The sequence below is a fragment of the Watersipora subatra genome, chromosome 4, assembly GCF_963576615.1.
Source record: "Watersipora subatra chromosome 4, tzWatSuba1.1, whole genome shotgun sequence".
In the NCBI taxonomy this organism is placed as follows: domain Eukaryota; kingdom Metazoa; phylum Bryozoa; class Gymnolaemata; order Cheilostomatida; family Watersiporidae; genus Watersipora; species Watersipora subatra.
This window is the reverse complement of record NC_088711.1, coordinates 47421120-47434723: the sequence shown is the minus strand read 5'-3', so window position 1 is coordinate 47434723 and position 13604 is coordinate 47421120. Positions and strand designations below refer to the sequence as shown.

General features: G+C 35.4%; 2 protein-coding genes across 3 annotated transcripts in view; both read left to right on the top strand.

Moving 5' to 3' along the window:
• Positions 1 to 2723, top strand: part of LOC137394634 (uncharacterized) — a 51375-nt gene extending 48652 nt beyond the window's left edge. For both annotated transcript variants that reach the window (XM_068081385.1, XM_068081384.1), the window contains one exon: positions 1908 to 2723. In XM_068081385.1, coding sequence (XP_067937486.1) covers positions 1908 to 2072 — 165 coding nt within the window. In that variant the 3' untranslated portion in view covers positions 2073 to 2723. The remainder of the gene's footprint in view (positions 1 to 1907) is intronic.
• A 5281-nt stretch (positions 2724 to 8004) lies between these two features.
• The window catches only part of LOC137394644 (solute carrier family 49 member 4 homolog), a 46741-nt gene continuing 41141 nt past the window's right edge, over positions 8005 to 13604 (top strand). Inside the window, exon 1 of the mRNA XM_068081400.1 lies at positions 8005 to 8092. The gene's annotated coding sequence lies outside the window, so the exon portion shown is untranslated. The remainder of the gene's footprint in view (positions 8093 to 13604) is intronic.

The following is a 13604-nucleotide window of genomic DNA, read 5'->3' as shown; positions in this document are numbered from 1 at the left end:
AGACTAGAGAAATCATGATGCAGTTCAACAGTATCAAGTGCTCTTTAGGCCATTCAAGTTTTAGTGATGGAAAAATTAGAATTTGATTTTTCAGCAACATATAGGAACCTGCATGCTATCGCTCAAATCAATGTTCACCTGTGCGATGGCTGCAACGATTGGCTGCTATGACATCATTTTGTGATGAATGCTCAATGAAATCCAGTGACGATGCAGTGGACTTTCAACGTGTTGAACTTTCACACCGAATAACACAATTGTTATCATCCTTATTGCCTGTTTGTTGACGGCATCAGATTCAATTGCAAGTTGTGAAGATTAATGTCATTTGGCAAGCATGACGAAGAACTACATTCCTGCTGAAAACATGCTGTTTTTGTGATGTTACGAAGATGTATGTAAAGATAACAAAAGGACTCCGCGACATCAAGAATGCAAATTTGTAATTTCTATTGGTTGTTGGTTAGCAGTCACTGATAATTAATTGCTGGTAGTGTGTACACCTTATCGTTGGTGATGACATCAAAACAGCTAATAGTTGCCGTTCATCGCACAGCTAAACGTTGATTTGAGAGATAGTGTGCACAGGCCTTTTGAGACGACGCGTTTAGTTCTGAGCCATGCTGTTTCTCGCTCCAGCTTTTTAAGACAAAGTTGTTTTCTAGCTCTTCGCAGTGCTGCTGTTTATAGAGTTAAAAGCAATGCAAGTCCAGAGGTAATTTTTATCATATAGATATGATAGTGTTTAAATCCTTTATCCATAGTTGATAAGAAGCCTATTGTACGTTGTCAACCTGCTGTCCTTGTCACCATGTCTCCTGGGCTACTCGAGCATTCACAAGTTGAGTTGTTCTCCCCATGCTCTCACAGTGCTGCTTTGCCTCCCTAGCAGCTTTCATTGTCCCAAGTTGATCAACTAGTTTTTGGGGTGAATGAAGTCTCTTCCATTGAATTACCAGAAGCACTGAGAGAAATTTTAAATGCCTTTCATTGGTGTTTCATCTTTGTTAATCTTTAAATACTGAAATAATAAGTTAATATAACTATTATTACATAAGAATAATTGAAATAAGTTGCTGTAAACTACCGGTGTTATTAGTCTCCTTGTATGGCTCTTTATTTTGTCATGTGAATTCGTTTTATCAGGTTATGAAACAAAGATTTTGTTACGAAAGTTTAAAAATTAACTCGCATTACAGCCATGTTTGCATATTTTATATAAAAATTGTGGAAATTTCATAAAGTTTCTGCCAAATAATAGACACAATTACAAAATGTGATTTATTCATTTAGGTTCTGCTCTGTTTGCATTCAAAGTGTTTGTCCGTCCTGTTTAGTCAAATTAATATTAATCTATATTAATAGACTAATATAAGTATTCTTGATTAATTTTTGATTAATATGGTGTTAATATTTATATTCATCATGAAATTTGTTATTTCTATTGGTTTAATTGTTGGAACTTTGTTGTTGAAATTAATTTCCTATAAGTATACCATCACAAGGAACACCTTATCTATCATTACTTGTTATGAGCGATTGTCATCAGTGTCTCAAAAGTCGGCAAAATTTATTACTATTCGCTTACTATTGTTGTTTTTATCAAACTCACAAACTTGAAAATCCCTATTTTAGTTACGCTAGAAATATGCAATAATAACACATTGTCACTGTCGGTGTCGCTATGCAATCCACTCTGTTTGAATGTACAATCGCGTCAAAGGCAGAAATTTCAAATGAGAAATCTAAAAAATTTCAGACCTAATCCAGAACATGAAAGTTTTATCATGTCATAATTTTCTCAGCTATTTCATCACCTATCTAAAATAAAATAGAACATTTTTATCCAAATTGCTCTAAACCAAATGTGCTATTCCTCACTCACTTTTCCAACTCTTTTGTTACAGTGTCCTGGCAGATTGTCGACCGCCAACTCTGACAGCTCTTTGGTTCAAGAGTACATAATATTTGACCCGAGTCAAGCCGTGCCTTTGGACCTTATAGAATATTCAACACAGATAGCCAGTAGCAACGATGGCCCACCCGTAGTAGATATCAATGCCAACAGTTAGTATCATTCTGTGGACCAGTTTTACTGACAGATCGGTAGAATTCGTGATCCAAGTAATGGTAGAACTGCTGATGATGGGCATTTTCATGGTCGCGGAGAGAGAAGATAGCTAGTCTCTGCTTTATGAAGGATTCATTGTTGTCAATCATCTTCCACCTTTAACATTTTATCTGATTATTTTGACAAAATTGTCAAAAGCTTTTTTCTTTTTCCATTCTCAGAATGTACAGCGAAAATCTATTAAGACACATCGATAAGATACGTGTATGCTCACACTTGTTGTAATTTATTCACTTACAACAACGAAAGTTGCTGATGTTTTTATTTAAAATTAATATTTATTGCTGGTTTTTGTATTCTTGGAGTTGTCCTATGTTGAATAGTGGTAGGAAAATTCCTTTTAATGTACTCATAACCAATTACTTATACTTATTTATTTGAAATGAAAAATCTTAAACAGAATATTTCTGCTATTTATATAATATGTAGCTAGTTTTAGGTGATATTTTTGTGATTCCCAAAGACATTCGGGTGTTAATTATTCAAATTATTTTCTTTTGGTAGTATTTGGTAAGCTTATAAGCAATAATGCGTACTTAGCATTTTATTGGATTTCCAATTACTTGTCTATATCCACATCAATACAACTGCTAAAGATACCTCTATGAATTTGTGGTATATTAAAGCGTAAGTAAAATAGGAATTTCCATGTTTTGTGAGTTTGATAAAAAGAACAATGTTGAGCAAATAGTAATAAATGCTGCTGACATTTGAGACACTGATGTCAGCATGTGACAAGTAATGATAGAAAAGGTCGTTCTTGTGATGGTATACTTTATAAAATTAATTTAAACAACAACCACCTCTATGAATATGTGGTATCTGTAAACATATTGGCCCAAATGCTTATCATGCATTCTCATGCACGGGGGTTTTCTAGTGTCTATTGATTCTGCTAGACTTGATTATCAGGTATGCTTAGTAGACAAAACCACTGTAATTCTCTTAAAACTAGGTGAGAAGCACTAATTGGTATCAAAATCCACAATGTAATTCGAATCATGTTCTTCCAATTCTTGGGGAACCCTAGAGCCCTCGAGGCTGGTTCACACAGCATGTCGGAGTTGTCCTCTCAGGGATTACTTATCAACTGAGCGCTGTACTGTAGATGCATGGCAACACAGATATGTTAGAAAACTTCGCAGCTGTTAAATTTTTCCAATAATTCGCTCTGTATCCACAACAGTCTGTGTAATGTGCACCACATCGGCAATGCTGATTGGCTGGCACGGATTAATTGATCTATATTTCCCTTGATGGCATTTGCTGCGGGACTGGTATTTTATCAGTTTCAGGAACTATATTGTATAATGAGAACACTATGCCACAGATGATTCGCTGATGTAAACGCAGGTGGGTTTGTAATAGCGTGAACATTGTCATCACAGACGATCACCGAAGTATAGCTGGATTACAGAGATACAACTAGATTATAGCTGGATTACAGAGATACATGTATAGCTGGATTACAGAGATACAACTAGATTATAGCTGGATTACAGAGATACATGTATAGCTGGATTACAGAGATACAACTAGATTATAGCTGGATTACAGAGAAACATGTATAGCTGGATTACAGAGATACATGATTGTATATGTACCGCGAAGTAGTGTATGGTTTGGTTTTTGGTTTGGTTTGATTTTTATTGCGTAATAATAACATGACAATATGAGTAAAAAAAATACACAGAGTAGCAATAGGACATGCCAGATAGCCAGAGGCTAGAGTCAAGGCAGCCCCAGCAAGCAGTAGGAAAAGAAACAGAATCAGCGATAAGCGCACACTCCGGAGCACCAGAGTCAGGAAGGACAGTCCCAGGACGCCCACAGGCGCTCTACCAACTTCGCCTTCAGCTGACCCGGAGCAGAGCCCGCACAATCACTCAAAAATTTATTATATAATTTCATTGCACTAAAAAATATCGATCTCTGTCCCTTAGAAGACAAACACTTTTTCAACTTTAATTGATTTTTACTTTTTAAACGGGTATCTTGACAATGATCTATCATAAAATCTTGCAACTCTTCCATGGGGAAAGAATTTGTTAAAAACATTAGCAGGCGATACTGGAATAAAATTTCAATTGGCATTATTTTTAAAATTTTAAAATTTTTGGAAACTGTTTGATTTGGTTTAAAATTGAGTATTATTCTGATTGCCTAGTATACTAGGCTTAAATCACTTACAGTGAGGTTGCTTTATAAGTTGCAATTATGATCAACTTGTAGAGCTGGCAATATTTTTTCAAGTTATTATCAAGGTATAAGTCAAAACACTCGTCGAATGGTAATTGAGCGCAGGTCAAACTGACAATCAACTGTTTCCCAAATAAGCGATTGACGGTTTACATACATGTATTTAAACCGTTAAGGTCAACAGGCAATAGAGGTATCATTGCTATTGTGATGAGGCATAATAACCTCTTGAATGGCAGTTCTATTGTCAACTATGGTTTACCTTTTATCCTCTTTGGAGAGGGCGAAGCTGGATATCTTTCAAGTTTACCACAAACAAGTAACTAACCCTATTCTTTAGTACATGAAAAACAAACTGAATAATTTATGCTCTCAAAACTGTATTTATTTAGCTATTAATAATTTGTTTAGAACAGCAGGAGTTAGTCTGAATACAAACAGTAATTCACCTTGTCTTGTTTTAGGCATTTCTATTCCTATAGTAAAGGTTTGGATAACCATTGTTCATGGCGAAAGTTAGGGTCAACCCGTCTGAATTATCCATACTTGTAAAATTTCTGTGATGTTTATCTGTTGGCGGATGAAATTTCTTGATATGAACAGTCTTTAATCAAATTCATGGCATCTCTTTCTAAGCGTGGACAAATGTTAGAATAATAACTACAGCAAATATGCTAAGGCTATGTCAAGGTCTGTACCATTTGTTGCAAAACTCTAAAAAGCTACAATTTTATTTAACTTTTATTTTTTCATTTTATTATTTATGAAAGCTTATTGGTTGATAAAGAGTTCTGATCACTATACTTAGTTACTCTGTGGCACTAGAATAACTTCGGCAATATTTCAAATGTTTTTATTTTTAAAATTTAAGTTTAAATATTTTAAATTGTGTCACAACAGTTGCATCGATTCAATGTCTGTCAATCCATGTCAGAATGTCAGTCTGTGACTGTATTTTTATCTTCTCATGCATCGACTTTTTATTGAACAAATTTTTGATAAGTCATGAAGGAACAAGTATAATGACCAGACATCTTATATAACAACAAAGCTGTTATGCGCCAATCATTAGGAAATATTACACCATGCAATGTTTTTTAATTTTTGTGTCACATGACTGTCAGCTGTCGGTCGCATGACTGTCAGTTGTCAGTCACATGACTATCAGTTGTCAGTCACATGTATGCTCAAGTAACTAAGCTTTCATTACTACATTTAAAGTGGCTCTTGTCAAGGCCAAATGCATGAGTAAATAGAGATTTTCAAGTCCCTACATGCACAACTGAGATTGTGTAGTACAGGGATGGCCCAATGATTTTGGTCATGATCCGCTACGGCCAAATCTGACAAATTAAAGATCCACAACGAGCTGAAGATGTGCATTTTTTTGACCATATACATGTATAAATATGCAATTATCTGTGTACTCCTGAAAACAAAGTGTCAAATACAATTTTGAAAAATTTTGTTTGTGTACATAATTTGACTAAAAATCAGTGAATGACTATGCTGTAATAAATATGTCTGATATCAGTGAGAAAAATGATGAATTTACAAAAATTCTAAGAAAATTTTAAGAAAAATCTTTTTTAAATCAAATTTGAAAAAAATACCTCCAAAGTATTGTTTGACAGCTAACTTGAAAGATCCACAAAAAAACTACAAAGATCCGTATCTGGATTTAGATCTGCCCTTTGGCCATAGCTGGTGTAGCAGTTCCTACCAAAACCTTTTAAGTGTGGCTTTAATGACCTCAGCCTGTGCTACTTCCTTCTTAATTTAAGTAACTCTTTCAGCAACTGCTTGACAGGTTTGACAGGTTTGTGTGTGTAGCAAAAACATTTTTATTTTTACATTGCTTCACCCGGTGGAATAGTTGGACAAACAAAAACTAACAGGCAAATAGCCTATGAGCTTTTTAGGTTAAAAACAAGATTTTTAAAGTTGAAAGTTCTTGACCAGCTTGTTTTTTTCTGAATTATATATCACTTATTATTTATTTTACCATTAAATATATGAGCCAGCAAGAAAAAAGGTTAGATCATAGTTTTAAATAAAACAGAATGTTGAACAACCTAATCTAATTATGTGTTATATTTCTACACAAACTGGATTCCAATTTATAGAATACTAACAATAAGTAGGGCATTGCCCATGTTTCCTTTCCTTTTCAGTTAGAGGTGCCAACAGGTGAGTGTTTAAGAGGTTCTCAGGAACCAGGTGGAGTTTTGAAACCAAATATTTTTAGTTCCTTGATGGAAGGCATGGAGCCTATGTAAGTGGAGTATAAATAAAATCAACCAAAAATGTAGAAACAGATTAACAAACAGACATAAACCCACACAATAACAACATGGACTTTATTAATACACGTGTAGATGGCTAATCTAACGCCTGGTTCTACAGTCCCTTTTTATTGCTATACAATAATGCTGTTGCTACAGCCTTTTCAGAATCAAAGTTGGATTCAAAACTATCTAAAAAGATTGTATGACAACTAGCATGGATAATCTTTTTATAGTATACCTGTACCTATGACTAATGCTCTATGACCACTCATCTGTACTCAGTCCAATTCACTTGTATTCAACACTTCTTGTACCTATGAGGTTTTTCTACAAATAAATGAATCCTTTGTATGTACATGTACAAGAGGCGTTTATATGGAGAGTGACTTGAAAAACTTATGATGATATAAAGCAAGTTTGTTTCCAGACACTCCGCTTCCTATTTCTAGCTGTCGCAATATTTTCTACAATCTACTTCGTCTACTGAGAGTCACTCCTATGTTATAACGTAATTCTGTTATGAAGCCAAACTGCAGCATATAGAACTGATTTTTTCCAAAACTTATCATTTATGTCAAAGTAGTTAAAGCCTGGAGTAATTATTTCTTTAAGAACATACCGTATTGCATTTAATTCATTCTATGGTACACAAACCTATGATAAATTTTTAGCAGGTATTGCGGGGAAAAATGAATACAAAACCTAAATTTATAAGTTATTAAACAATAAAATAGAATATTCTGTTACATTACTTTTGAAACACCTGACCTAGAAGTCAGGCTTGCCCATAGTAAGCTCGGAAGCAGAGGTGGTGATAGAAATATGTGGAACTCACTATAACATGGACTAGGTAGGTTTTAAACAAACTTTGCTTAGGCCTGTGTATTTGTGCCTTTACTTAATTTTTAAATTTCAATAAGTTTGAATAGGTTACTAACTGTATTTTGTTGAGAATTATCTCACTTATTTTTTATCAGTTAGTCTACTAGCAATTTTTACAAACATAATCTTTTAGTTTTTAAACTATCTTTAAACTTTGTTGTTTACAGCTTTCGATAGATTAATTTTCAATATTTGGTAGATACAATGATCAGATTCAATTCGAAAATTGTTTTCATGTAAAAATTATATTTGCTAACATACATCAATATAGCTAGATACTACAGTACCAGCACCCTCTAGACATAACATTAAGCAACAGTTTTTAATAGTTATGCATATGGCATGACCAAATTTATGAGGCACGAAATGGAGCACGTGAGCGCGAAGAGCGGACACGTGCACTTGTTTATACCGTTAAGGTCAAAAGGTTAACTAAATATTTCATGCGCTGAAGCGTTCAGTTATTTTTCTATCATCAGCTGAGAGGCTGGCATTCCATCCACACGGAGAGTAAGGAACAGCTGACTGAGACCAAAGACACCACGAGTAGTACTTACCGTTGCATAAAGGTTTACCAACACCGTTCTTCTAGGTAAGTATATTTCTATCTACATAGTATGTGTGTGTCTAAATCTGTCCATTTCCATCGTATCATTTTTGTGAGATTTGATTTATTTTGCATTTTCTAAAGCATGTGAGATTTGATTTATTTTGCATTTTCTAAAGCATGTGTACCTTGCAGAAGGCTCGCTTGTGTAAACAGCTATATAGTGAGTATTAGATATATTTGCACACTGAGGCTAAAAAAGAAAGCAAATACAAAAGTGTGCGTAAAGAAAAACAGTTTGGAAAACAGAAAGTTCGTTTCCAGAAATATCACGCAGGTGCTAGAAAATAAAATGGCTTAAAATTTAGTTATACAGATCATTAGCCTGTTCTGGCTGATTGTTCATCAGAATAATATAAAAATGTGGTAATTAACAACTTTCATCAATTATTTTAGACTATGATAACACTTTGTGACCAATTTGGTGAATATGACCCCTGCGAAGGTACTTTTAACACCCTAATTCGTCTCCAGCTCACTGCATACAAAAAATTGCCTCGTAATTCAACAATGTAATCAAAGAGTCATGGAGTTTAGCCTTAGGTACTAGGTTTCCCTGATGAAACATCATGTGACACATTAAGTTCATTAATAAGTAGAAACAGATTGGTACTCTGAAAGTGTAAACTTTTATTTTAGGGACTTATTTATAAAATAACTGTCGTTGTCTGACATTTTTAATCAGAAAACTTATTGTTTAGCAACCATAGGTATAGCATATCTATAGCATATAGCATACCTATAGCTATTTATAATGGAATTTTGGACGTTTTAAATTTTCACCGCAATAGCTGTACTTGGCTAAGTTTTATCAATCTTTACTTCCACGCTGCCGGTGCACAATTTTCATTTTCCTGATTATCCAAGGCATTGACCTTTAAACAATGGAGATTGTGTCATGGATAGTGTTTCTATCACTGTGTTTCTACGACACGCATGATGCGCAAATTTGAGGCAATCTGCAAGTTAACCGCATCATGGAAATGGCATAAATCGGCAAGCTAAGCTAGCTTTTCGATTCGAACTTCATCGAATCCATGATGCTTGCGAATAATGGAAACAGCACTTGCGAATGAAGCTCGTTGAAATACCGCTCCAGCTATTCAATTTTAAGCATTTTTAATATTTCCGTTCATCCTTTCTCGATCGAGTTTCACAGGTTGTGTTGCTAACACGTGTGTCACTAATTATTAACTTATAGCGTACAATTCTTTACCTTTTTTCAACAAGGCGCCGGAGTCAATCCGCATCACGCGATTGTCCATAGAAGTGCTTAATTCGCAACTTGCGGACCGCTACAAATCCGCATGATACGTGTCATGCGTGTCATGGAAACATAGTGCATGTAACAGGATCAGTGCACAGCGAGCAACTTGTTGTTACACAAGCACTTTCCATAGATAATGGCGTGTTAGTCATTGCTGGCATGGTGCCATCTTTTCACTACAGAAAGTTCTGTTGCCCTCATTACTTTAGTAACAATGACAGTTGTCAAGTGCATGGAAACGAATGTCTTCCATTTCCTGTTCAATGGAAAACACGGAGTGTTATGGTCAGTAAAAGCTATTCAAGCATGTATTATAGGTTAATATAAACTTAGCTTCTCAGAAACACGGCTTAGCCCTCCCGGGAAATGGTATCTCTAACCTTGTGATTCATAAGTTTTCAGGCTAAGTATTGAAGGAATGTGCGATACTCCCACATCACTACTATTTTTCAGCTTAATATTTTGACATGTTGTTGTTATTACCTCAGTCATGGACCGCAGCAATTTCTTATGACGCTCTGGAATTACTATAGGGAGATAAACTCGGAGTGTCGATGGTTCACGTATATCCGCATATAACCTTTTGTATTGAGGTGCATACCTATTGGCTACCCAACTCAATGTTGCTGGCTTAGTGCTGACAAAATGAATAGCACATTCTGAAAAAACTGAAATGATTGTTTTCATGTTTGTAGCATATTTCAAATAGACACCTTTTTGTGATTATAAAATAACACTCTTATTAATTGCCAAACGGAAATTACCCGTATCGACACATCGTTAAGGTTTTGGCACTTTTCTTAAACTATGTTTTTGGTCATGATGTACTAAGTCTTAGACCTCCTAGACGCCTCCTCTTAGACGCCTCCTACTGACAGCATGTATATATACACTCCTTGCTGACAGCATCTATGTATACGACCCCTGCTGACAGCATGCATGTATACACCCTCCTAGTGACAGCATGTATTATACACCCCCTACTGACAGCATGTATATACGCCCCTACTGATAGCATGTACATACGCCCCTACTGACAGCATTTATATATACCCCTTACTGACAGCATGGTATATACACCCCCTACTGACAGGATGTATATACACCCCCTACTGACAGGATGTATATACACCCCCTACTGACAGGATGTATATACACCCCCTACTGACAGGATGTATATACACCCCCTACTGAATGGATGTATATACACCCCTACTGACAGGAAGTATATACACCCCCTACTGACTGGACATATATACACCCCCTACTGACAGCATGTGTATACACCCCTACTGACAGGATGTATATACACCCCCTACTGACAGGACATATATACACCCCCTACTGACAGGATGTATATACACCCCCTACTGACAGCACGTGTATGCACCCCTTACTGACAGGATGTATATACACCCTCTACTGACAGGACATATATACACCCCCTACTGACAGCATGTGTATACACCCCCTACTGACAGGACGTATATACACCCCCTACTGACAGGACATATGTATGTATGCTACTAATTTTCAAAAGATTCAAAGTCGGTCATCAGCGCTTATCCATCATTCTTTTCATAACATTGTCAATTGGCTTTTTTACATATCTCACAGTTTTATAAAACTTTGAAATTCTAATTAGCGCAATAAGTATGCAGTGAGTTTAATTTTATCAAAAAACTATCTTGCAACTTCAATAGTTGTTCAAAGTATGTTTTGAAAAAAGCTATACAAATGAAAATATAGATAGATATAAACCTGTTGTGGGTACAGTTGAATAAAATAGTAATTTGGAAAAAAGATATTTTAGCTGTATATTGATAGCACATAGGTGACTGATAGTGGATTAACTTTCGGATAAGAAGCTCTGAAAAAAACAACCATATTTGCTGATTTCTAAAGAAATAGAAGGGTTCATAGGCCTGCCAACTGTTTAGTTTAAGGTCCAATGTGCTAAATTTTAGTACAAAATGAAATTTTAGATAGCAACACACCTGCCAGGTTTAGGCAGATGTACGTTCTCAAAATATTTGTGTGGGATTATTATCTAATGACAATGATATTTTGTTTCTCGTATCTAATGGTCATATTTTGGATCACTTGACATGATTTATGAGATATTATTGATGTGAGGGAGTGTCCTGTATTTGATAACTGCAATTACCTGGAAGTTAAACTCGATAAATATGTCAGACTTCTTGGATTTTTTGTAATTCGAAACTTCGAACCAGCATAGTGACGCTTGGGAAGCCTCCGTTTATGTTGATTTAGTTAGATTATTGAGAGGATTATGGTAATTACATAAAGTTATTGACGTAGAATTATTTATATTTGATGCCATTGGTCAATTGATGCCAAGAAGACATCATTTGAAGCTCTGCATGGCTTGGTTGAACAGTAATGTTTAAATGGTTGCTCGGCAACGACTTTGTTCAAGCCACTGATGTATTAAGTAAATGAATTTGTGGAAGTTAAATAACTTCCATCTCAATGACTCAGATATTACTCTGTGGAATATTTTTGGCTAAAAACCGTAAAAAGTAACCAAATTTGGTTTATAATGACATGCAATAAATTTTCCTATTATGATCTTTCATTCAATTAAATGCTAGTGATTTAAGCCTTATTTTCAGAAGGTGCTATTACTTCTCAATAAAATGTTATCTAAATGGATGCAGGTTTAACTGAGCTTAAACAATATTGCAGTAGAGTTTATTAGAAAGTATGGGTATTTTTCTATCATTTTTGAATTTTTTGGTGTTGGAGGTGATCTGTCAGCCAGGATATTTCAAGATTAAAATTGACAAATCTTGATCATTGTTAAAATGCCAAATAAATAAATGAAATGAAAGGTTAAAACTCATTTTGAGTAGACTGCAGGTGTTCACAGCAAACAAACAATAATCTTTACTATTAGAGCAGCAGTGTCCGTCTGTTTGTCTGTTCGTCTGTCCGTTTGTTTGTCTGTCTGTCTGTTTGTCTGTTTGTCTGTTTGTCTGTCCAAAGCCATGCTAAAGGTTTTGAAAAGACAAAAAATTAAAAAAAGGAGAGCATTAAAAAATTTGCCTCCCACTTGAGTTGATCTTAGGCACTCGGGTTACTGACTCAATCACTGACCACTATACCACTTGGTCGCCTTTTCACTTGATGAATTAATTAGGCACATGGTGACTACTCATAGCGTTCTTTCCCGGTGCGCAGAACTGTCAAGTGTGCTACTTGTTATAATTTTGGTGTTTATAGTCGATATAGCTAAGGCTACACTTACAGTACATTCGGATTTCTACACATACCCAAAATACATGCGTGACAGAATGTCAAAAAATATTTTTCAAGGAATCAAGTGAGCTATAAGCATTCGCTTCATCCTACATGTATCTATAAACTTGGAGTTACCTTCTTCATGTTACTTTCAGCTAAATGTACTGCGATGGACCATTAATGGTGACATGCAGTCGGTTATCATCACCTCAAACATTAAATTATTTATAAAGGTTTCATGCGCTTGTAGTCTGTAAACAGATGCTACTCGACTCGGTTCTTCTTGTGTAGCCTAATCAAAGAGAGAACTATTCCAATTCTCATAGAATTGGAATAAGTACTCTGTTAAAGTCCGAGCATTTGGTGTGTGCATGATTTTGTGGCGAGCATCTTCACTTGAGCTCTCTGAAAGTAGCCTTACTGTTGGTGCTATACAACAGCTCCTGTAAAACCGCTATTTCAGCGCCATCTTTATTCAGACCGCCACTATTGGAAAAGGATTGAAAAATAGAGCGCCACCCTTTAACTGAACACCACCTTCATTTGGCCGCCACTTTGATACTCTTTGATCTTTATGAACGCATAATAGAAAGTGGTCAGTAGAGAAGTGTCCACAAAATCATACTAATAATGAACCAGTTACATCAATAACAATTAATTCTTTTGTTGTTTCTGTTCGTTTGGACTATGTTTACTAGCTTCGAAGCTTAATGGTTAATTTCTTTGTTGTTGCTGTAGTGGCTGCCATGGTTTTAATGAAGGTGTACCTGAAAAGATTGATGGCCATAATCATCAAAACTACACTGTGATTTGAAGTCACTAAAATCTAAATCATACAATCATCTACAATCTTACCTGAAGACTGTAAAGCATTTTGATGGACAATAAGAGTACCTTTCGGGAACATGGTACGATGTAATAGCAGCCAAAACAGACATAGCATTTTTAAGTTTTAAAGACACTTTT